Below are 20955 nucleotides of genomic sequence, written 5' to 3' on the forward strand. Positions count from 1 at the left end.
ATAACAACCATAAAGCAGAGATGAACTGTTGTTTTGTTGCTTTGTGAATGAGAGGACAGTAAGACTGAAGGAGATGGTTAAAAAACATGAGGGGGATGGGGTTATATTATCTTCTAATACCTAATGCTTCACCTCTGACATCCTTTACATTAAAAGTCTTAAACCATGTAGCAGTGGGAGCTGCCATACAGAACACCTGATAATAAAGAAGGCCATAGCTAAGACTATTCCAAAATAGAAATATTTTACCCTGATGGACAGACTCATTGAATCAATACCTATGTCTCTATAAATAGGAGATATCTATTTATATAATTATTTTCATTTTTGATTGTGACTTGCCCTTTAACCATATCATTATCCATTAGTGTTCACTCATCAATACTAATGAAAATATGGAGAAACAAAAATACACATAGAGTGGCCAATTCTAAGCAACTTTACAATTGGTCTTCGTTTTTTTAACTTTTACAGTTTTATGAATTATTTGCCTTTTTTTTTTTCTTCTGACTCTTTACAACTTTCAAATGGGGGTCAGCGACTGCATCTAAAAAATATAAATGCTCTGTAAGGCTACAAATGTATTGTTATTGCTACTTTTTATTACTGGTCTTTATTCAGGCCTCTCCTATTCATAGTTCAGTCTCTAACTCAAATCAATGCATGGTTGCTAGGGGAATTTGGACCCTAGCAACCAGATGGCTGAAATTACAAAACTGGAGAGCTGCTGAATAAAAAGCTAAATAATTAAAAAAACACAAATAATAAAGAATGAAAACCAATTGCAAATTGTCTCAGAATATCACTCTTTGCATCATACTTAAAGTTAATTTAAAGGCAAACTACCCCTTTAATGACTGAATCTATTTTAAGTAATTAGTTCAGAATTCTAGCGCGGGGTTGGGCTTTTAATCGTCTATAAAGAATTAAAAATCCCAGAAGCGCCTCCCGTTTGATAAAAGAAAATAAAGGCAAAACACTGGCACCAATTTGTTCCCAAAATAAAGAGAAACATCCATATTCCGATGCTCGTGGATATTTCAGTATTAAATACCAAGCATGGCACATTTTATTTCTATAAAACTATTACAAAATAATTACAAAATACATTTTGTTTTGTTTTAGTAAATTTACAGCGGTTATTTCTCAATGAATTAATTCAAAGCCCCCTACAAACAGTCCTCCTCCTCCTCCTCGGGCATTTTTCTATGTGCGCTTTGTTTTCTCCTTTTCTTTTTGAATCATATTTCGTCTTTTAAAAAATATCCTTTTTTAATAAACTCTATTTATTGACGTGAGAAATGATAATATTCGTATTATTCGTTTGTGTAACAGTTGGGAATTGACACGAAGTCCACCGATCACTAAATTTTTAGACCTAAAACAACAAAATAATATAAAACAAAACGGAAAAAGAAGAAAATAACATAAAATAAATAAATAACATAAAACAAAATGGAAAAAAAACCATAGAAAATAGAAAACAAAACGAAAAAAAAGTAAATAACATAAACCAAAATGAAAAAAAGAAAATAACATAAAATAAAACGAAAAAAAGAGCATAACATAAAATAGATAAATAACATAAAACAAAACGAAAAAAAGGAAATATAAAACAATACAAAAAAAAGAAAATAACAAAACAAACAAAACGAAAAAAAAGTAAATATAAAATAAAAAGAAAAAAAAGAACATAACATAAAATAGATAAATAACATAAAACAAATCGAAAAAAAGAAGATGACAAAACAAAACGAAAAAAAAGGAAATATAAAACAAAACGAAAAATAAACAACGAAAAAGGCAAAGAGAAGAGAAACCTTATATTGTGAAACTGTCTTTAAATTAAAAATAATATATTCTCGTAATGTACAACTATTTTGGAAAACGAAATGTCATTCTGTTTTCTGCAAAAATCTAATTTACAATTCTCGGTATAAAAATATAATTTATTGAACCTCGCCCAGACAAGTCGTTTTACATATAGGTTAACACTAAAAATGGGGGGAGAACTTAATAGCTGGGGGGGCACCTCCTTGGAAGGTCTTGTCTGGAGATGAAAGGGGTGGGGGAGAAATTCATGATAAATGTGTTTTTTAAACATTTTTTGTGAAAGTTAGAACATAAGTGACATGTAGAAAAATAGACTCTGCTGAATGTTTTTTTGGGAGGGGGAGGGGCTCACCAAGACAACCCCCTCCCAAAGTATAAGTGATAATAAATTAGCAAACTATTTAAGGCTTCTCCAATGTCCATTTTAAACATCTATTCAAATAAATATTCAGTAGGAAATCGAAAAAAAATTCCGAAAATAATATTAAAAAAAAAAGGAAGGGGGAGAGAAATAAAATAAACAGAACCAGGAAAGGAAAAAAATCTGGGCTCTTTCCCTTTAAGTGTCTACTTTAGACAAGTTCTAGTGAAATAATAAAATAAAGTCTTTATTGTCAATGAAGTGGAATTTTTCAACTGGATTTCGTTGCCATTCCCAAGGGGTGCAGGGAGTTGCTGTCCAGAAGCCAAGTCCCTAGTTGATAAAGGAGCTGGGAGTACCAGTGGATTCCTTCAGGTTGGTGGTGAGATTGAGGTGAAGGACTGGAGTCAAGTTGGTGGTGAGATTGAGGTGAAGGACTGGAGTCTTTGGGGAAGAGATAAGGGGAGAGGCTCAAGCCAAACCTGAGTGGGGCGAATGCCAGGTGGGCCCAGGTATGTTCCTCAATGAGTGCATAGCAGGAGGACAGCACCTGGTCTATAACCAGAGTCCCATGGGCAGTTAGAGGAGCATAAGCTCCAGTGTCCTCCTCAAGGCCAACCTTCTCCACCTTCACCTCGTTTAAGGCCATGGCCCTGGGATCTGCTGAATAAATGATGTCTCCAGGTTGGATGCTGCTGGCAAACACAGACTTGAAAGACCTGCTGCCGTTGACCTGAGCCACAAAAAGCAGGTGGGCCGCCGTCAACCTGATTCTTCTCCGAGGATGAGACGTTTCGATGACGTAAAAGAGCTTCTTGACGTCATGCTGCTGGTCAATGAACAGGAGGAAGTCGCTGTAGAGCAGGTTCCCTTGCGCGTCAGATGAAAGGACGCGGTCCCCCGGGCGCAGGTCTTTCACCGCTTTGGTGCCACCAAGTTCCACCATCACCTCGGCACCAGCAGGGAAACAACCACCAGACTTGGCCGCCACTGAGTTCTCTGCAACAACAAGAAAGACTTCTATTAAGAGAAGCAAAGGGGAACAGAAATAATAAAACCTGTCCCCGTTACAATTCCATATGTAACGATGTTGCCATTAAATTCGACCATGTAAAATAATTCTTATTATTATAAGTCCCGCCCCCGAGGAGCAGGGCGCAAAGCAGTTACAGGTACTAGATTTAAAGAACTTGACTGCTGTTAAGAAACCTGCACCAGGGAAGGGGCACCCAACCACAATAAATCAGATCTTATACCCACCCACTACTAATATAACTATCTATATATCTCACACCCACATATATATATATCGCTCATATATTTAGATATATATATTTATATTGTATATTTAGAGAGAGTGAGAAGCAAAGGGAAATAAATATATAATCTCCCCATCACAAATCCCTCTCACATGTACTGAAGGAATAAAGTTACCATCAAAGGGGCCACCCTGCAATAGGCAACCAGCAAAGCCTTTCTCAGTATGAGCCCCGCCCCCGCGGAGCACAGAGCACAGTTACAAGTCCCAGACATAAGGGAATCATCTCATTTCAGTCTGGAGATAACAGGGATCTACCACTTCTATCCTCCCCTCCATTTACCTTTCTACTTTCACCCTTTTCTCTTTATTTATTTCCCCCCTATTCTCTCGCCCCCTTTTTTATATTACGCACAATCTTTATTGCACAAATGAGGGGCCCAGATTTTGTGATCTCCATCCAAATAATTCCTCAGTAACAGGAGTGAGCAGTGGAACATTTACCTCCCCCCCATATGTTTATTTCTACTATAAGAGGAATATTTGGCCCTTAATTGATTTTATTATTGGACTCGTTTAGCGCTTCACACTCCCAAGTGCCATAACCCCCATCTCATCTCTTTGACTCTATTGGTAAATTATTTGAATTGTGTCTGGTTTAACAAAGGTGTAAATCGCGATCAGTCGCACACGCTTCTGCGTCCGGTTGCTGCGGCAGCACAAAGCTGCAATAATGAAGAACTTGTGAATAAATTGACTGCCCCAGTTCTGCCTGATACTAACACCCTGGCTGCTGCCTCCACTCCCCAGTCCTCATGATTTTCTCAGGAAGAACAAGAGGTTTGATTGATCTGCTAACGACTTTATCACTTGGGGTGAGGAAATTAAACACACAATTAAATGCACTCAATAAAATACACACAATTAAATACACAATTAAACACACCATAAAATACACACAAAACACAATTAAATACACAATTAAATACACACAATAAAATACACACAATTCAATACACCATAAAATACACACAATAAAATATACACAATTAAATACACAATTAAAAACACAATAAAATACACACAAAACACAATTAAACACACAATTAAATACACACAATAAAATACACACAATTAAATGCACTCAATAAAATACACACAATTAAATACACAATTAAACACACCATAAAATACACACAAAACACAATTAAACACACAATTAAATACACACAATAAAATACACACAATTCAATACACCATAAAATACACACAATAAAATATACACAATTAAATACACAATTAAAAACACCATAAAATACACACAAAACACAATTAAACACACAATTAAATACACACAATAAAATACACACAATAAAATACACACAATTAAACACACAATTAAATACACACAATACAATACACACAATGCACACTATTAAACACACACAATTAAACACACACAATTAAACACACACAATTAAACACACACAATAAAATACACACAATTAAACACACTCAATTAAATACACACAATTAAATACACACAATAAAATACACACAATTAAACACACACATTAAAACACACAAAATTAAACACACACATTAAAACACACAAAATTAAACACACACATTAAAACACACAAAATTAAACACACACATTAAAACACACAAAATTAAACACACACAGCCTAGAGGCCGGACCTGACAGACAACTGTTTCCCTGTCTGTCCCTGGAGCTCTGAGTCCCTTTACATTTGGGGGGTGAAGGTGAATAAAACTGAGCTTCTCTCCAGACACAGCAATGTATTGACATGTGAAGCTGTAAAGCTTTGAGAATCACTTGTTTGCCCCTCTCCCTCTATTAAAATCCAATAAAGACCCCCCAGCATTGTCAGTGTGATTGGTGCAATAAACACAAGAGCTCTTGAAAGAGACAATTCTCCCCCTTTTCTCTCCCAGCTCCTATTTGCTCAGGTGCAGAGAGAGTCGATGTGGCAGTTCTCACACAAACTCTCCAAAATCCAATCCAAAAAAAAATCCCCCCCTTTGTTTGCGCAGCAGAGACACTTCTTTTTCTTTCCAAGACTCAAAGATGTGGATTTGAATTTTAAATCCAAGGTTCCTTCCAGCAGCCCCCTGCTTCTCATGTCTGGGGGACACCAGCTATTCTCTGGGAGGGGATTGGTCCTCACATTCCAATGTTGGGATCATACTTTGTGCAAACAGGTATCTGATTCTTAATGCTTCTTAATCTCCTTATTAAATTCTCCAGCATGAAGAGGGGCTTGGAAATAAACAAGAGCCCCAGATTTAGCTGTAGGGAGCCCAAAGTCTGCTCAGTGCCCCCCAATCTCACAATCTGACATGCCAAGTAAGGGCTAGACTGACCCCCCTTTAATCACAGAGGGTTAATTTCCTCTGGCACTCACACAGTTAACAAGAAGATCTTTCCAAACCATTAAAGGGGATGTAAACCCCAACTCATAATTCACATGATTCTAAGCAACTTTCCAACATAAATCAATTACCTATTTACAATGGTTTCCAAGTCATTAGTCAATGTCTGTCCATTCCTTTGTGCACTGCTGCTTCTCTTTCTTGAACTGATGCTACATTATTACATTGGTAATGGTAAGAACCAGCAGTGCAGAGATGAGCATAGGACACATTTCCAAAACAAACCCCTTTAAAGGAGAACTAAACCCTAAAAATGGATATGGCTAAAAATGACATATTTTATATAGTGAACTTATTGCACGAGGCTAAAGTTTGAGCTTGTCAATAGCAGCAATGATCCAGGACTTCAAACTTGTCACAGGGGGTCACCATCTTGGAAAGTGTCTGTGACACTCACATGCTCAGTGGGCTCTGATTGGCTGTTGAGAAGCTAAGCTTAGGGCTCGTCACTAATTATCCAGCAGAAAATGAGCTTCCCCTGTAATATAAGCTGATGCTACAGGTTTGCTGATTATTAAATTCTGATGCTAATTGCACTGGTTTCTGTGCTGCCATGTAGTAATTATGTGTATTAATTACTAATCAGCCTTATATTGTGACATTTCTATTCTATGAGTACTGTATATTGTGAGTGGGTCCCTAAGCTCAGTAAGTGACAGCAGCACAGAGCATGTGCAGTGAATCAGCAGAAAAGAAGATGGGGAGCTACTGGGGCATCTTTGGAGACACAGATCTTTACTGCTAAACGGCTGTGGTTGCCTGGGCTGGTACAGAAGCACAAAACATCATGTACAACATTTCTAGCTACTTCTTTAGTTTAACTTTCCTTGTCCTTTAAATCATAAAAACCTTTGACAGAATGTCTGCTGGACACTGGCTTATAAGTCTCATTTCTATCATCAAAGTTCTATGAATTGGATTTGAATCCCTTTGGCTATTATGTAACAGAAGCATTAAATTACCAACAAGCACAAGGAAAACACTAAATATTTGTGAGAATTTATTTAAGCAAGAGCTACTTGTGTAGCAAAAAAATAACAAGTTGAGACGTTTTTTTGTTGTTTTTTTTGGAACACACAGCAAACAACATTTTTTTTTTCTTTTTAGTTTTATTTTCTAAGACTTTAGCCTTGTCTTGAATTTCATGACAAATTGAGTCAACAATCTCAGCAAAGGGGTTGGGTGGGGCTGGTGACAGACAGATTCTTTGGCTGATTCTCTTTTCTTTATCTTCTTGGGAAAAACACAAGGACACAAGTCCCTTTTCTGGGAAATTCCTTCTGTAGGGAACTTCTGGGAGCACCATGGTATGTAGTTGAACTACAAGTGTGTGCAGTAGCATTGGAATACACATATATATATTTATACTTGTATATATACTACAATTTCTGTATTTCACCTTGCTCTTGTTCTGCTTGATCCCAATTAAAATCAAATTAAGCAAATTTGTGGATGAAAAAAATCTTTTTAATTGATACTTTTAAAAATGGTTTTATTCAACCTCTAACTTCTCGAAAATTTAAATTTCTTTAAAAGTCTTTTTTTTCTGTGTTTGAAATTAATCCCCAGATTTGTAGTGTCACTAGTCATGATAATGGTCATCTCTGTTGCAATTAATGAGGTTTAAACAGAAAAATAGCTGCTAGTCAACACACTAATTCAAGGTTCTCAAGGATATACAGTATTTCATAGGGGAAAATATAGAAAAATAAAAGGAACTAACCAGAAGAAACCCAATTCTGAGACTATTTGCAATTGGTCTTTATTTATTTTTCAAATTATTCATGGTTTTTGAGTTATTTAACTTTTTATTCAGCAGCTCTCCAATTTGCAGTTTCAGCAATCTGGTAGCTAAGATCCAAATTCCCCTAGCAACCATGCATTGATGGGAATAAGAGACTGGACTATGAATAGGAGAGGCAATTTTGGAAAGAAGAGTAATAAAAAGTAGCAATAACAATACATGTGAACCCTTGCAGAGCATTTGTATGTTTTTTAGATGGGGTCTGTGACCCTAATTTGAAGGCTGGAAAGAGTCTACGTATATATATAATTAATAAACTATAAAATAAATAAATAAATAATGAAGACCAATTAAAAAGTTACTTCGAATTAGCCATTGTGTAACATACTAGCAGTTAACTTTAAAGTCAAACTTTACCAATCAACTCAATGACAAAATAGAAATGAGGTTGGCTAACCAGAAAAACAAAGCTACCAGGCAACCCAATGCCTAAATAACTAGCCAGAAGACAAAAGTTACTAGTCACCTAAGTCCCATTAGCCAGAAGAAGAAGAGACACAATGACACAACTTTAAGCAAAAAATTTAAAGTTCCAGCAATCAGCTCAAATGAGAAATAGAAGTTACTGCAAAACTTGTCCAAGTTCCATTGAAACCCACTTTAATTGTATTGATTCCCTGTGCCCATTTAGCGAATGAGAAGCGTTTATGGGACTAATGTATTGCTGATTAAGCAGCTGTCAGTCACTAGAATATAGATACATATTATATATAGCACAGCCAGTCACTAGAATGCAGATATGTATCATATATAGCATTGCCAGTCACTAGAATATAGATATATATCATATAATACACAAAAGCTATAAATATCTTGTAAATTATATCCTTATAAACGGTGAGTTCTGATGTCATCAGTTATAAACGGTGAGTTCTGATGTCATCAGTTATAAACGGTGAGTTCTGATGTCATTTCTGTCACATGACTCGCTGAAATTTGTGTATTATAATAAATAAAGTACCCCCAGTTGTAAAATATGAGGATATTAGAAGTTACCTCGGAGTTCCATGACCTGTATAAAAACACTTGGCCTTCGGTCTCGTGTTTTTATATGGTCATGAAACTCCTCGGTAACTTAAAATATCCCTATATTTTACAAGAGGGGGTACTTTATTCACTATATATAGCACAGCCAGTCACTACAATATAAATCAGTGGTCCCCAACCAGTAGCTCGTGAGCAACATGTTGCTCTCCAACCCCTTGGATGTTGCTCCCGGTGGCCTCAAAGCAGGAGCTTATTTTTGAATTCCAGGCTTGGAGGCAAGTTTTGGTTCTATAAAAACCAGGTGCACTGCCAAACAGAGCCTCAATGTAGGTTGACAATCCACATAGGGGCTACTAAATGGCCAATCACAACACTTATTTGGCACCACAAGAACATTTTTCATGCTAGTGTTGCTCCCCAACTCCTTTTACTTCTGAATGTTGCTCACGGGTTCAAAAGGTTGGGGATCCCTGATATAGATATATATCATATATAGCATAGCCAGTAACTAGAATACAGATATATCTCATATATAGCACAGCCAGTCACTACAATATAGATATATATCATATATAGCACAGCCAGTCACTAGAATACAGATATATATCATATATAGCACAGCCAGTCACTACAATATAGATATATATCATATATAGAACAGCCAGATGACTCCTCCTGAAAAGTAATTTCCCAGTGAAATTGTAATTAACTGCACGAGTAGTGCTAAATATCTTTCCAAGGAAGTTCTTTAAATTGGAAACATACTGTCTGTGTTTCCAAATAGAATGATAGAATGAATGACATATATGAGATTAGATGACATTACAAATAGAGAAATATAGATAATAGACTGAAGGATGATATTAGAGATAATAAGATAGCTAAGTAATAGTTTATAGGGACCTATACAGATAGACCAACAGATAGATAGATAATAAACTGCTTTATAATTAGGCACACAGCGATGGCTCAGACAGAATGATGGACAGACAGACAGACAGACATAGAGATAGATAGATAATAGATAGATGATAGATAGATAGATAGATAGATCGATCGATCGATCGATCGATGATAATCATAGATAGATAGATAGATAGATAGATAGATGATAATAATAGATAGATAGATAGATAGATGATAGATAGATAGATAGATAGATAGATAGATGATAATAGATAGATAAAATATAGATAGATAGATATACATAGACAGATAGATAGATAGATAGATAGATAGATAGATGATAATAATAGATAGATAATAGATAGATAGATAATAGCCAGATAGATAGATAGATAGATAGATAGATAGATAGATAGATAGATAGATAGATAGACAGATAGATAGATTGATAAATAGATAGATAGAACTTCCCTAAATTGAACCCCGACCCCACCACCGCCCCCCAACAAATAAAAATTGAAATATAAAGCCAACGTTCCGGCTCAAGCCGATGTGTCTGATGAAGGCAGAGCTGATGATAAAGTGAAGGTTGTTTCTCACCTGCTTTGACCGAACAGTGAATATGAGCTTTGGACTCGTAATAGACCCAGTCGAACCCGGCCTCCACCGCCAGTCGGGCCAACATTCCGTATTTACTGCGGTCCCGGTCCGACGTGGTGATGTCCACTGCCCTCCCCTCATAATGTAACGACTCCTCCAAGTGGTGCCCGTCCTCATCCCACCCCTCCGTCACCCGCAGCTTCACCCCCGGCCACTGGTTCATCACGGAGATTGCGAGTGCGTTCAGTTTGTCTTTACATCTCTGCACAGGGGGAAAGAAGAGCGAGAGTCATTTATTAGTCATTATATTTGCCTTCTTCTTCTTCTGACTCTTTCCAGCTTTCAAATAGGGGGTCACTGACCCCATCTAAAAAACAAATGCGCTGTAAGGCTACACGTGTATTGTTATTGTTACTTTTTATTACTCATCTTTCTATTCAGCCCCTGTCCTATTCCAGTCTCTTATTCATGGTTGCTAGGGTAATGTGGACCCTAGCAACCAGATTGCTGAAATTGCAAAAAGAAGAGATGCTGAATAGAAAGCCAAATGACTTAAAACCACAAGTAATAATAAAAAAAGCCTCACAATTTAATTGTTCACATCTTACTAAAAGTTAATTTAAAGCTAAACATCTCTACTACAAAATACTCTACTATAGTTTATATAAACAAGCTGCTGTGTTGCCATGGGGGCAGCCATTCAAGCACAGGATACACAGTAGATAACAGATAAGTACTACTATAGTTTATATAAACAAGCTGCTGTGTAGCCATGGGGGTAGCCATTCAAGCACAGGATACACAGTAGATAACAGATAAGTACTACTATAGTTTATATAAACAAGCTGCTGTGTAGCCATGGGGGCAGCCATTGAGGCACAGAATACACAGTAGATAACAGATAAGTATTACTATAGTTTATATAAACAAGCTGCTGTGTAGCCATGGGGGCAGCCACTCAAGCACAGGATACACAGTAGATAACAGATAAGTACTACTATAGTTTATATAAACAAGCTGCTGTGTAGCCATGGGGGCAGCCATTCAAGCACAGGATACACAGTAGATAACAGATAAGTACTACTATAGTTTATATAAACAAGCTGCTGTGTAGCCATGGGGGCAGGCATTCAAGCACAGGATACACAGTAGATAACAGATAAGTACTACTATAGTTTATATAAACAAGCTGCTGTGTAGCCATGGGGGCAGCCATTCAAGCACAGGATTTACAGCAGATAACAGATAAGCTCTGTAATATACAATGGGATTCTTCAGAACTTATTTATCATTCACTGTGTATCCTGTGCTTGAATGGCTGCCCCCATGGCTACACAGCAGCTTGTTTATATAAACTATAGTAGTACTTATCTGTTATCTACTGTGTATCCTGTGCTTAAATGGCTGCCCCATGGCTACACAGCAGCTTGTTTATATAAACTATAGTAGTACTTATCTGTTATCTACTGTGTATCCTGTGCTTGAATGGCTGTCCCCATGGCTACACAGAAGCTTCTTTATATAAACTATAGTAGTCTTTCTGAAGCAAACACATCGGTTTTACCAGTGCAGAACAACAGCACATTATATTTTAATTTAAAACACTTTTATTTGTTACTGTTCCTTTAAAATACAACTCCTAGTATGGGAGCAGCAGCAGTTCTGGGGGTTGTAGTTCAGTAACAACTAGAGAATAGTGCAGATTGAAATATAACACATGACTGGCCCCTTTGCCCCAATTAAGAGAGTGGCAGCGCCTGTAGCTAACTGTCAGTGCTGTTGGTTTCTATCTATTGCACACACACACATAATAGAATCGCTCGATCTAACCCTGCAACCCTTTCGTGTCCAGGGAGAGGCAGTTCAAGCTTCTTCTCTACAGATGCCCTGACTCTGATCTCCAGTGGCCTCCCCTTACCACCCACAGGGTATTACTGGTGCCAGTGCTGGTGGGCTCCATTGAGAAGGCTAGTGGCATTGACAAGCATTTGCCCAAGAAGCCTTAGGCTTTGTGTCTGGGTTACTTTTACACAGTGATTACACATCATCCTGGGCACTAACAATCCCACCATCCACCCCCATTATCCTGGGCACCATGTCTGCACTGAGATGCCATATTGTTCCCACACAGGCCCAATATTAAAGGAGAACTAAACCCTAAAAAAAAATATGGTTAAAAATGCTGTATTTTAAATACTAAACTCATTGCACCAGCCTAAAGTTTCAGCTTGTCAATAGCAGCAATGATCCAGGACTTCAAACTTGTCACAGGGGGCCACCATCTTGGAAAGTGTCTGTGACACGCACATGCTCAGTGGGCTCTGATTGGCTGTTGAGAAGCTAAGCTTACGGCTCGTCACTAATTATCCAGCAGAAAATGAGCTTCCCTGGCTGTAATATAAGCTGATGCTACAGGTTTGCTGATTATTAAATTCTGATGCTAATTGCACTGGTTTCTGTGCTGCCATGTAGTAATTATGTGTATTAATTACTAATCAGCCTTATATTGTGACATTTCTATTCTATGTGTACTGTATATTGTGAGTGGGTCCCTAAGCTCAGTAAGTGACAGCAGCACAGAGCATGTGCAGTGAATCAGCAGAAAAGAAGATGGGGAGCTACTGGGGCATCTTTGGAGACACAGATCTTTACTGCTAAAGGGCTGTGGTTGCCTTGGGCTGGTACAGAAGCACAAAACATAATCTACAACATTTCTAGATACTTCTTTAGTTAGGCTTTACTTCTCCTTTACGCCCTGGCTTGTGGCATCTTCCAGCAGCCTATGTGGCATTTGCCAGGGTTTGCTATTCAAGTACAAGATGTTCCCTCATGTCAGGCCATATACATATCTATTATTTTATATATATATTATATCCTCTAGTTACTTATATATATATATATTATCCACTTCCTAGTGACTCGTATATAGTATAGGAGTAGGAGTATAGGACTGATACAATGTAACTACAATGAACACTTAGCGCTGTAGGTGACAATGTATCAGCCGCACAGTGTTTAGTAAAAAGCGCAAAGTCTGTGACTGCTCAGATTAGTCGGTTCCCTATTCACTGGCTCGTGTGTCACAAATCAGCCCAATTCTGCTCAGTCACCGAGATGCCGAGCGGGGCGGCTTTGTGCGCACTCAGCGCTGCTTGTCTGTCCCTAATCTCTGCTTTATTCACGAGGTAACTAGTCGCTTCCCCAAATTTATCATCCCTTGTTTTACTATCACCACAGAGCGTAGATTTAGCTACATAGCGCTAACTCAGCGCACACTCACCTAGAGCCCATTGTTACAAAGCGCAGAGATGCCACAAGCAAAAATAATGTGATTCCCCTCACTTACCCATTCATTTATCAACTCCTTCACCCACTCACTCTCTTCCTCTCTTAGTCTCTTTTACTCATTCTCTTACACCGACCCCAATCATTCACTCATTCTCTGACACCGACCCCAGCCACTTACTCATTCACTTACACCGACCCCAGCCCCTTACTCATTCACTTACACCGACCCCAACCACTTACTCATTCTTTACACTCTTATTCTCACCTTTGACGTTCTCTTCACTTACACCCAGATCCACATTCACCTCTTCTCTTTTTTGACTAACTCACACTTTTCCCCCAGTACAAACCCTCTCGTTCCCTTTAATTACGCACGGTGCTCCCCTCTCTAACGTGACTTTATTCTCCCACACCTCTGTCTCTGCCTCTGTCTCTGCCAACTTCCCCTTCTGTCTCTCTTCTACCCACACTCATCCCATTCCTTATCCCTCTCTCCTGTCTCTCTCAGGGAATGTGATTTCTTACTTTTCCCTCCTTATCTGCCCCATCCCTCTTCTCCCTCTAGTCTCCAGTTAATATTAACTAGTAGCTAACTCATTCAACAAATATTGTGAAAGTTGAACAGAGCAATTGAGTGAAGATCTTTACACTGTAGACAGACTTGTGGGCGACCAGAGGACTTGCCAATAAACCAGCAGAACAAGAGATTATTACACGCAAAACAACCAATGAGTACGTCTCATGGGCACAAGAGCAAGTGCAGCCAAACCTCAGCGCATTCCATACACGTGAAAGGGGGTAGTGGTCACCCACACCTGGTACCTGATCCCTGCAGTCTGTCGCTCTATGCTTGCCCAACCCAATGGGAAACTCTGGTCAATGGGAAACTCTTGTCTCAGGGCCAGAACTGTGCAATGACTCCCGGGAAACCTGCAAGGGGAACCCATCCCGGGGAAAGGAACAGGTTTTCCCCCGCTCCCCAAAGACAAGGTATAGGGAATATTCTCGTTCTAATGATCTAAATCTATCTCTCTATTCAACTATCATCTATCTATCTTTGTTTAACTCTATGTCTATCATCTCTGTAGATTATTTTTACATTTTTATCAGTCAGCTCTCTTTCTCATTTTATATATATATATATATGTATATGTGTGTGTGAGTTAATATCCTTTTTCTTATCTTATTCTTCTCTCTCTCTCTCTCTCTCTCTCTCTCTCTCTCTGATAAGGGAAGAGACTGTGTGAGACGGACTGAGACTGCCTGGGGGCACTTGGACTCTGACCGCTGTCCATTCTCTCTCTGTTGCTGCTGCTTCTAATCTACTGATGTTTGATTATTTCACTGCCTCCAACCACACACACAGGGAGACATGACTCTATTTCACTATCATTTCTATATCTAATCTCTCTCTCTCTCTCTCTCTCTCTCTCTCTATGTATCTATCACCTATCGATCCCTCAATTGGCTATCTATTTATCCATCTATCTATGTGTGTATAGATCAATAATGTTCTATATACCGGTGATTAAATACCAGCATGTATATATATTATTACATATCTCATTCTCTATCTATATGTCAGGAACACACACAAGTAGCCCAAAGAGAATGACATTTGACAGGAGTGAGGGCTGTGCCAACAGAGCTCTTGGCAGAAATCAGGTGCCACATTTAAGGGGCAACTGTCACTTGGCTGTACAGAGCCAGGGAGATTTGCGGAGAGATCCTGTGCTAGAGGTTTCACTCCTGGCTGTCATATACTGTATCTACACACATCTGGGACATTTGCAGGTGCAGAGAATGAGCCTGACCTATATATGTGCCCCCTCCCTCCCTGTCACTCAGCAGTGGCAGTCGAACAAACTCTGCAACTCTATCCAGCAGCCTCTGCTTCCAAGGAACAAATATCTCTGTATCAGCTGCAGATCCCATTTAATCAGCAATGATGTCCAAGTCCTAGACAAGGGTACCGGTGGGCCCCCCATGCTGGAGATCAGTGTGGGTGCCACATGGGTCACACAGGAATGAATGAAGAACTGAAAGTATATCGTCCCGATTAAAGGGTCCCATAATCTAGAATGTATTTGCTGAAGCTGGTGGGTGCAGATGGGAAAAGAAATGTATCCACGTTGGAGCAGGTTGAATTGGGTGTAAGAAAGTCTCCTACAGATAAATCATCAATGTATCGTAACCATAACTAGTGTATCAGCCATTTCTCCCCAGAAGCTGGCCCAGACTGGCAATCGGTGGGTTCTGGCACATGGTTGCTGTAAGGTCCCTTAGACAGTCACTATTTAGAGGGCTGGTGGGAGGCTTTTTTGGCCTCTGTATACTTGGCATGCCAGGACCTATTTTGAATCCCAGTCCAGACCTGCCCAGGTGTATCTATTAGTAGCAGGGAGGTGTATCTATTAGTACAGGGAGGTGTATGTATAAGTAGCAGGGAGGTGTATCTATTAGTAGCAGGGAGGTGTATCTATTAGTACTAGGGAGGTGCATCTATTAGTACAGGGAGGTGTATCTATTAGTAGCAGGGAGGTGTATCTATTAGTAGCATGGAGGTGTATCTATTAGTACAGGGAGGTGTATGTATTAGTAGCAGGGAGGTGTATGTAATAGTAGCAGGCCAGGGAGGTGTATCTATTAGTAGCAGGGAGGTGTATCTATTAGTAGCAGGGAGGTGTTTGTAGTAGTACAGGGAGGTGTATCTGTTAGTAGCAGGGAGGTGTATCTATTAGTAGCAGGGAGGTGTATGTATTAGTAGCAGGGAGGTGTACGTAGTAGTACAGGGAGGTGTATCTGTTAGTAGCAGGGAGGTGTATCTATTAGTAGCAGGGAGGTGTATCTATTAGTAGCAGGGAGGTGTATCTATTACTAGCAGGGCGGTGTATCTATTAGTAGCAGGGCGGTGTATGTATTTGTAGCAGGGAGGTGTATGTATCAGTAGCAGGGAGGTGTATCTGTTAGTAGCAGGGAGGTGTATCTATTAGTAGCAGGGAGGTGTATCTGTTAGTAGCAGGGAGGTGTATCTATTAGTACCAGGGAGGTGTATGTATTAGTAACAGGGAGATGTATCTATTAGTAGCAGGGAGGTGTATCTATTAGTAGCAGGGAGGTGTATGTATTAGTAGCAGGGAGGTGTATCTATTAGTAGCAGGGAGGTGTATGTAGTAGTACAGTGAGGTGTATCTATTAGTAGCAGGGAGGTGTATGTAGTAGTACAGGGAGGTGTATCTGTAAGTAGCAGGGAGGTGTATGTATTAGTAGCAGGGAGGTGTATCTGTTAGTAGCAGGGAGGCGTATGTATTTGTAGCAGGGAGGTGTATGTATTAGTAGCAGGGAGGTGTATCAATTAGTAGCAGGGAGGTGTATGTATTAGTAGCAGAGAGGTGTTTGTATTAGTAGCAGGGAGGTGTATCTATTAGTAGCAGGGAGGTGTATCAATTAGTAGCAGGTAGGTGTATCTTTTAGTAGCAGAGAGGTGTATGTATTAGTAGCAGGGAGGTGTATGTATTAGTAGCAGGGAGGTGTATGTATTAGTAGCAGGGAATTGCATCTATTAGTACCAGGGAGGTGTATCTATAAGTAGTAGGGAGGTGTATCTATTAGTAGCAGGGGGTGTATCTATTAGTAGCAGGGAGGTGTATTTATTAGTACAGGGAGGTGCATCTACTAGTAGTAGGGAGGTGTATCTATGAGTAGTAGGGAGGTGTATCTATGAGTAGTAGGGAGGTGTATGTATAAGTAGTAGGGAGGTGTATCTGTTAGTAGCAGTGAGGTGTATCTGTTAGTAGTAGGGAGATGTATCTATTAGTAGCAGGGAGGTGTATGTATTAATAGCAGGGAGGCGTATCAATTAGTAGTAGGGAGATGTATGTATTAGTACAGGGAGGTGTATCTATTAGTAGTAGGGAGATGTAGCTATTAGTAGTAGGGAGTTGTAAGTTTTAGTAACAGGGAGGTATAAGTTTTAGTAACAGGGAGGTGTATCTATTAGTACAGAGAGGTGTATTTATTAGTAGTAGGGAGGTGTAAGTTTTAGTAACAGGGAGTTGTAAGTTTTAGTAACAGGGAGATGTATGTATTAGTAGTAGGGAGGTGCATATTTTAGTAGTAGGGAGGTGCAAGTTTTAGTAGTAGGGAGGTGTATCTATTAGTAGCAGGGGGTGTATCTATTAGTAGCAGGGAGGTGTATTTATTAGTACAGGGAGGTGTATCTACTAGTAGTAGGGAGGTGTATCTACTAGTAGTAGGGAGGTGTATCTGTTAGTAGCAGGGAGGTGTATCTATTAGTAGTAGGGAGATGTATCTATTAGTAGCAGGGAGGCGTATGTATTAGTAGCAGGGAGGTGTATCAATTAGTAGTAGGGAGATGTATGTATTAGTAACAGGGAGGTGTATCTATTAGTACAGAGAGGTGTATGTATTAGTAGTAGGGAGGTGTAAGTTTTAGTAACAGGGAGTTGTAAGTTTTAGTAACAGGGAGATGTATGTATTAGTAGTAGGGAGGTGTATATTTTAGTAGTAGGGAGGTGCAAGTTTTAGTAGTAGGGAGGTGTATCTATTAGTAGCAGTGGGTGTATCTATTAGTAGCAGGGTGGTGTATTTATTAGTACAGGGAGGTGTATCTACTAGTAGTAGGGAGGTGTATCTACTAGTAGTAGGGAGGTGTATCTATGAGTAGTAGGGAGGTGTATGTATTAGTAGTAGGGAGGTGTATCTGTTAGTAGCAGGGAGGTGTATCTATTAGTAGTAGGGAGATGTATCTATTAGTAGCAGGGAGGTGTATGTATTAGTAGCAGGGAGGTGTATCAATTAGTAGTAGGGAGATGTATCTATTAGTAGTAGGGAGGTGTAAGTTTTAGTGACAGGGAGGTGTAAGTTTTAGTAACAGGGAGGTGTATCTATTAGTACAGAGAGGTGTATGTATTAGTAGTAGGGAGGTGTAAGTTTTAGTAACAGGGAGTTGTACGTTTTAGTAACAGGGAGATGTATCTATTAGTAGCAGGGAGGTCTATCTATTAGTAGCAGGGAGGTGTATGTATTAGTAGCAGGGAGGTTTATCTATTAGTAGCAGGGAGGTGTATGTAGTAGTACAGTGAGGTGTATCTATTAGTAGCAGGGAGGTGTATGTAGTAGTACAGGGAGGTGTATCTGTAAGTAGCAGGGAGGTGTATGTATTAGTAGCAGGGAGGTGTATCTGTTAGTAGCAGGGAGGCGTATGTATTTGTAGCAGGGAGGTGTATGTATTAGTAGCAGGGAGGTGTATCAATTAGTAGCAGGGAGGTGTATGTATTAGTAGCAGAGAGGTGTTTGTATTAGTAGCAGGGAGGTGTATGTATTAGTAGCAGGGAGGTGTATCAATTAGTAGTAGGGAGATGTATCTATTAGTAGTAGGGAGGTGTAAGTTTTAGTGACAGGGAGGTGTAAGTTTTAGTAACAGGGAGGTGTATCTATTAGTACAGAGAGGTGTATGTATTAGTAGTAGGGAGGTGTAAGTTTTAGTAACAGGGAGTTGTACGTTTTAGTAACAGGGAGATGTATGTATTAGTAGTAGGGAGGTGTATATTTTAGTAGTAGGGAGGTGTATCTATTAGTATCTCCCATCCCCCCAGTCCCCCAGAAGTGAACCCCTATTTCTTGCTGTACCTGAGTCATGAGCCGGTCCGCCCCCGTGTTCTCCTCGTCTTTAAATACAATATCTGGGTTATAATTGGGGGTCAATTCTTTAAAGCGATCCGAGTTGCTCGCGATCTTTCCTTCGTATCTGCCGCTGGCCCCCAGGGTCTTCTCCGCCACGTTGGGGATAAACTGTTTGTAGACGAGAGGGGTGAGTTTCTTGGGGTGTCTCCTCTTGCCAATTCCTCTGCCAGGTCCACAGGACAACCCGGGGGGGATCAGCAGGGAACAGGTGAAGCCCAACAGCAGAATTCCAGTCGCAACCGACATCTCGTCCGAGCGAAGCCAATGACATGAAAGGCTCAGAGGATGTGTCTGTCCTGCTGGATCACTTGTCCGTCCCGCCGACCCCACTATCCACCGACCCCAGACAAGACAGGGGCACAAAGTCCAGGGTGCTGCTCCCCACTCACAGAACACATGGGAGACAGTAATTAGGGACAAATGAGAAGAAGCAGAGAAGCAATAGGAGGGAGCTGCTGCCGCCGCCTGTGAGACTGGGAGCCGCTGCCTTTACAGCTTTATTATAGCGAGTCCAGGCCGCCTCTGATTGGCTCAGGCCAGACAGGAGCTGTCGGAATTAACCCTTGAAAAGATCATCAAGTGGCAAGTGTTGGATTGTCTCATGAGGGCTGGGAGGGGGGAGGCGTTACAGACTCAAACTTTTTTTTCTCTTTTTGGCAAAATGACAGAGTTGTCAGCAGCAGCAGCAACAGAGATATTAATAAAGGCTTCCACAGTGTCACTTACAGAATTATCTGCAGATCTATATCTCCTCTTATGGAACCCCATGAATCCTACTGACAACTCTGTCTCTCTGTCTGTCCATCTCTGATGTGGATCTGTCCGCTCTCTTTGTTTCTGTTCACTCTGACACTATTATTGGTACACACACTCCTTACACCTTATATATACTCATATAAATGCAACTTGGGATATACTCACAACTATATATACATAGAAAACTGAAACACACATATATATTCTCACTATATTTTCTGAAGAGGTAGATGATAGGTAAATACATAGATAGAAATTGATAGATGTGATAGATGTGATAGATAGAGATAGGCACATTAATGATATATATTTAGATAGACATAGATAGTTAATTGATAATATATGTGTTTAAAAAGTAACACATTCCAGATTTGTACACAACAACCTTATTGTCAGTTGCAATATAGACACACTAAGAGATTATTAGTTAATTAACTGCAGGACATATATAGATGATACATTCATACATGATATGGATAGATAGATAGATGATAGATAGATAATAGATAGATAGAGCGATTGATAGATAGATAGATAGATAGATAGATAGAGCGATAGATAGATAGATAGATAGAGCGATTGATAGATAGATAGATAATAGATATATAGAGCGATTGATAGATAGATAGATAGATAATAGATAGATAGAGCGATTGATAGATAGATAGATAGATAGATAGATAGATAGATAGATAGATAGATAATAGATAGATAGAGCGATTGATAGATAGATAGATAGATAGAGCGATTGATAGATAGATAGATAGATAGATAGATAGAGCGATTGATAGATAGATAGATAATAGATATATAGAGCGATTGATAGATAGATAGATAGATAATAGATAGATAGAGCGATTGATAGATAGATAGAGCGATTGATAGATAGATAGATAGATAGATAATAGATAGATAGAGCGATTGATAGATAGATAGATAGATAGAGCGATTGATAGATAGATAGATAGATAGATAGATAGAGCGATTGATAGATAGATA

General features: G+C 39.3%; 1 protein-coding gene across 2 annotated transcripts; it reads right to left on the minus strand.

The window, feature by feature from the left end:
- Positions 1–1827: 1827 nt before the first annotated feature.
- On the minus strand, positions 1828–19695 carry shh.S (sonic hedgehog S homeolog). Of its 2 annotated transcripts, XM_041567356.1 has the most exons (4): positions 19147–19695; positions 10207–10468; positions 2640–3193; positions 1929–2603 (listed from the first exon to the last, which is right to left on the minus strand). In XM_041567356.1, exons 1-4 carry the CDS (start codon positions 19444–19446, stop codon positions 2466–2468), a joined length of 1254 nt encoding a protein of 417 aa, XP_041423290.1. In that variant the 5' UTR covers positions 19447–19695; the 3' UTR covers positions 1929–2465. The 2 variants fall into 2 exon arrangements, with proteins under 2 accessions (XP_018124514.1, XP_041423290.1); XM_018269025.2 differs by having other exon boundaries at positions 1828–3193.
- Between the last annotated feature and the right edge of the window lie 1260 nt (positions 19696–20955).

The sequence above is a fragment of the Xenopus laevis genome, chromosome 6S, assembly GCF_017654675.1.
Source record: "Xenopus laevis strain J_2021 chromosome 6S, Xenopus_laevis_v10.1, whole genome shotgun sequence".
NCBI classification, from domain to species: Eukaryota; Metazoa; Chordata; class Amphibia; order Anura; family Pipidae; genus Xenopus; species Xenopus laevis.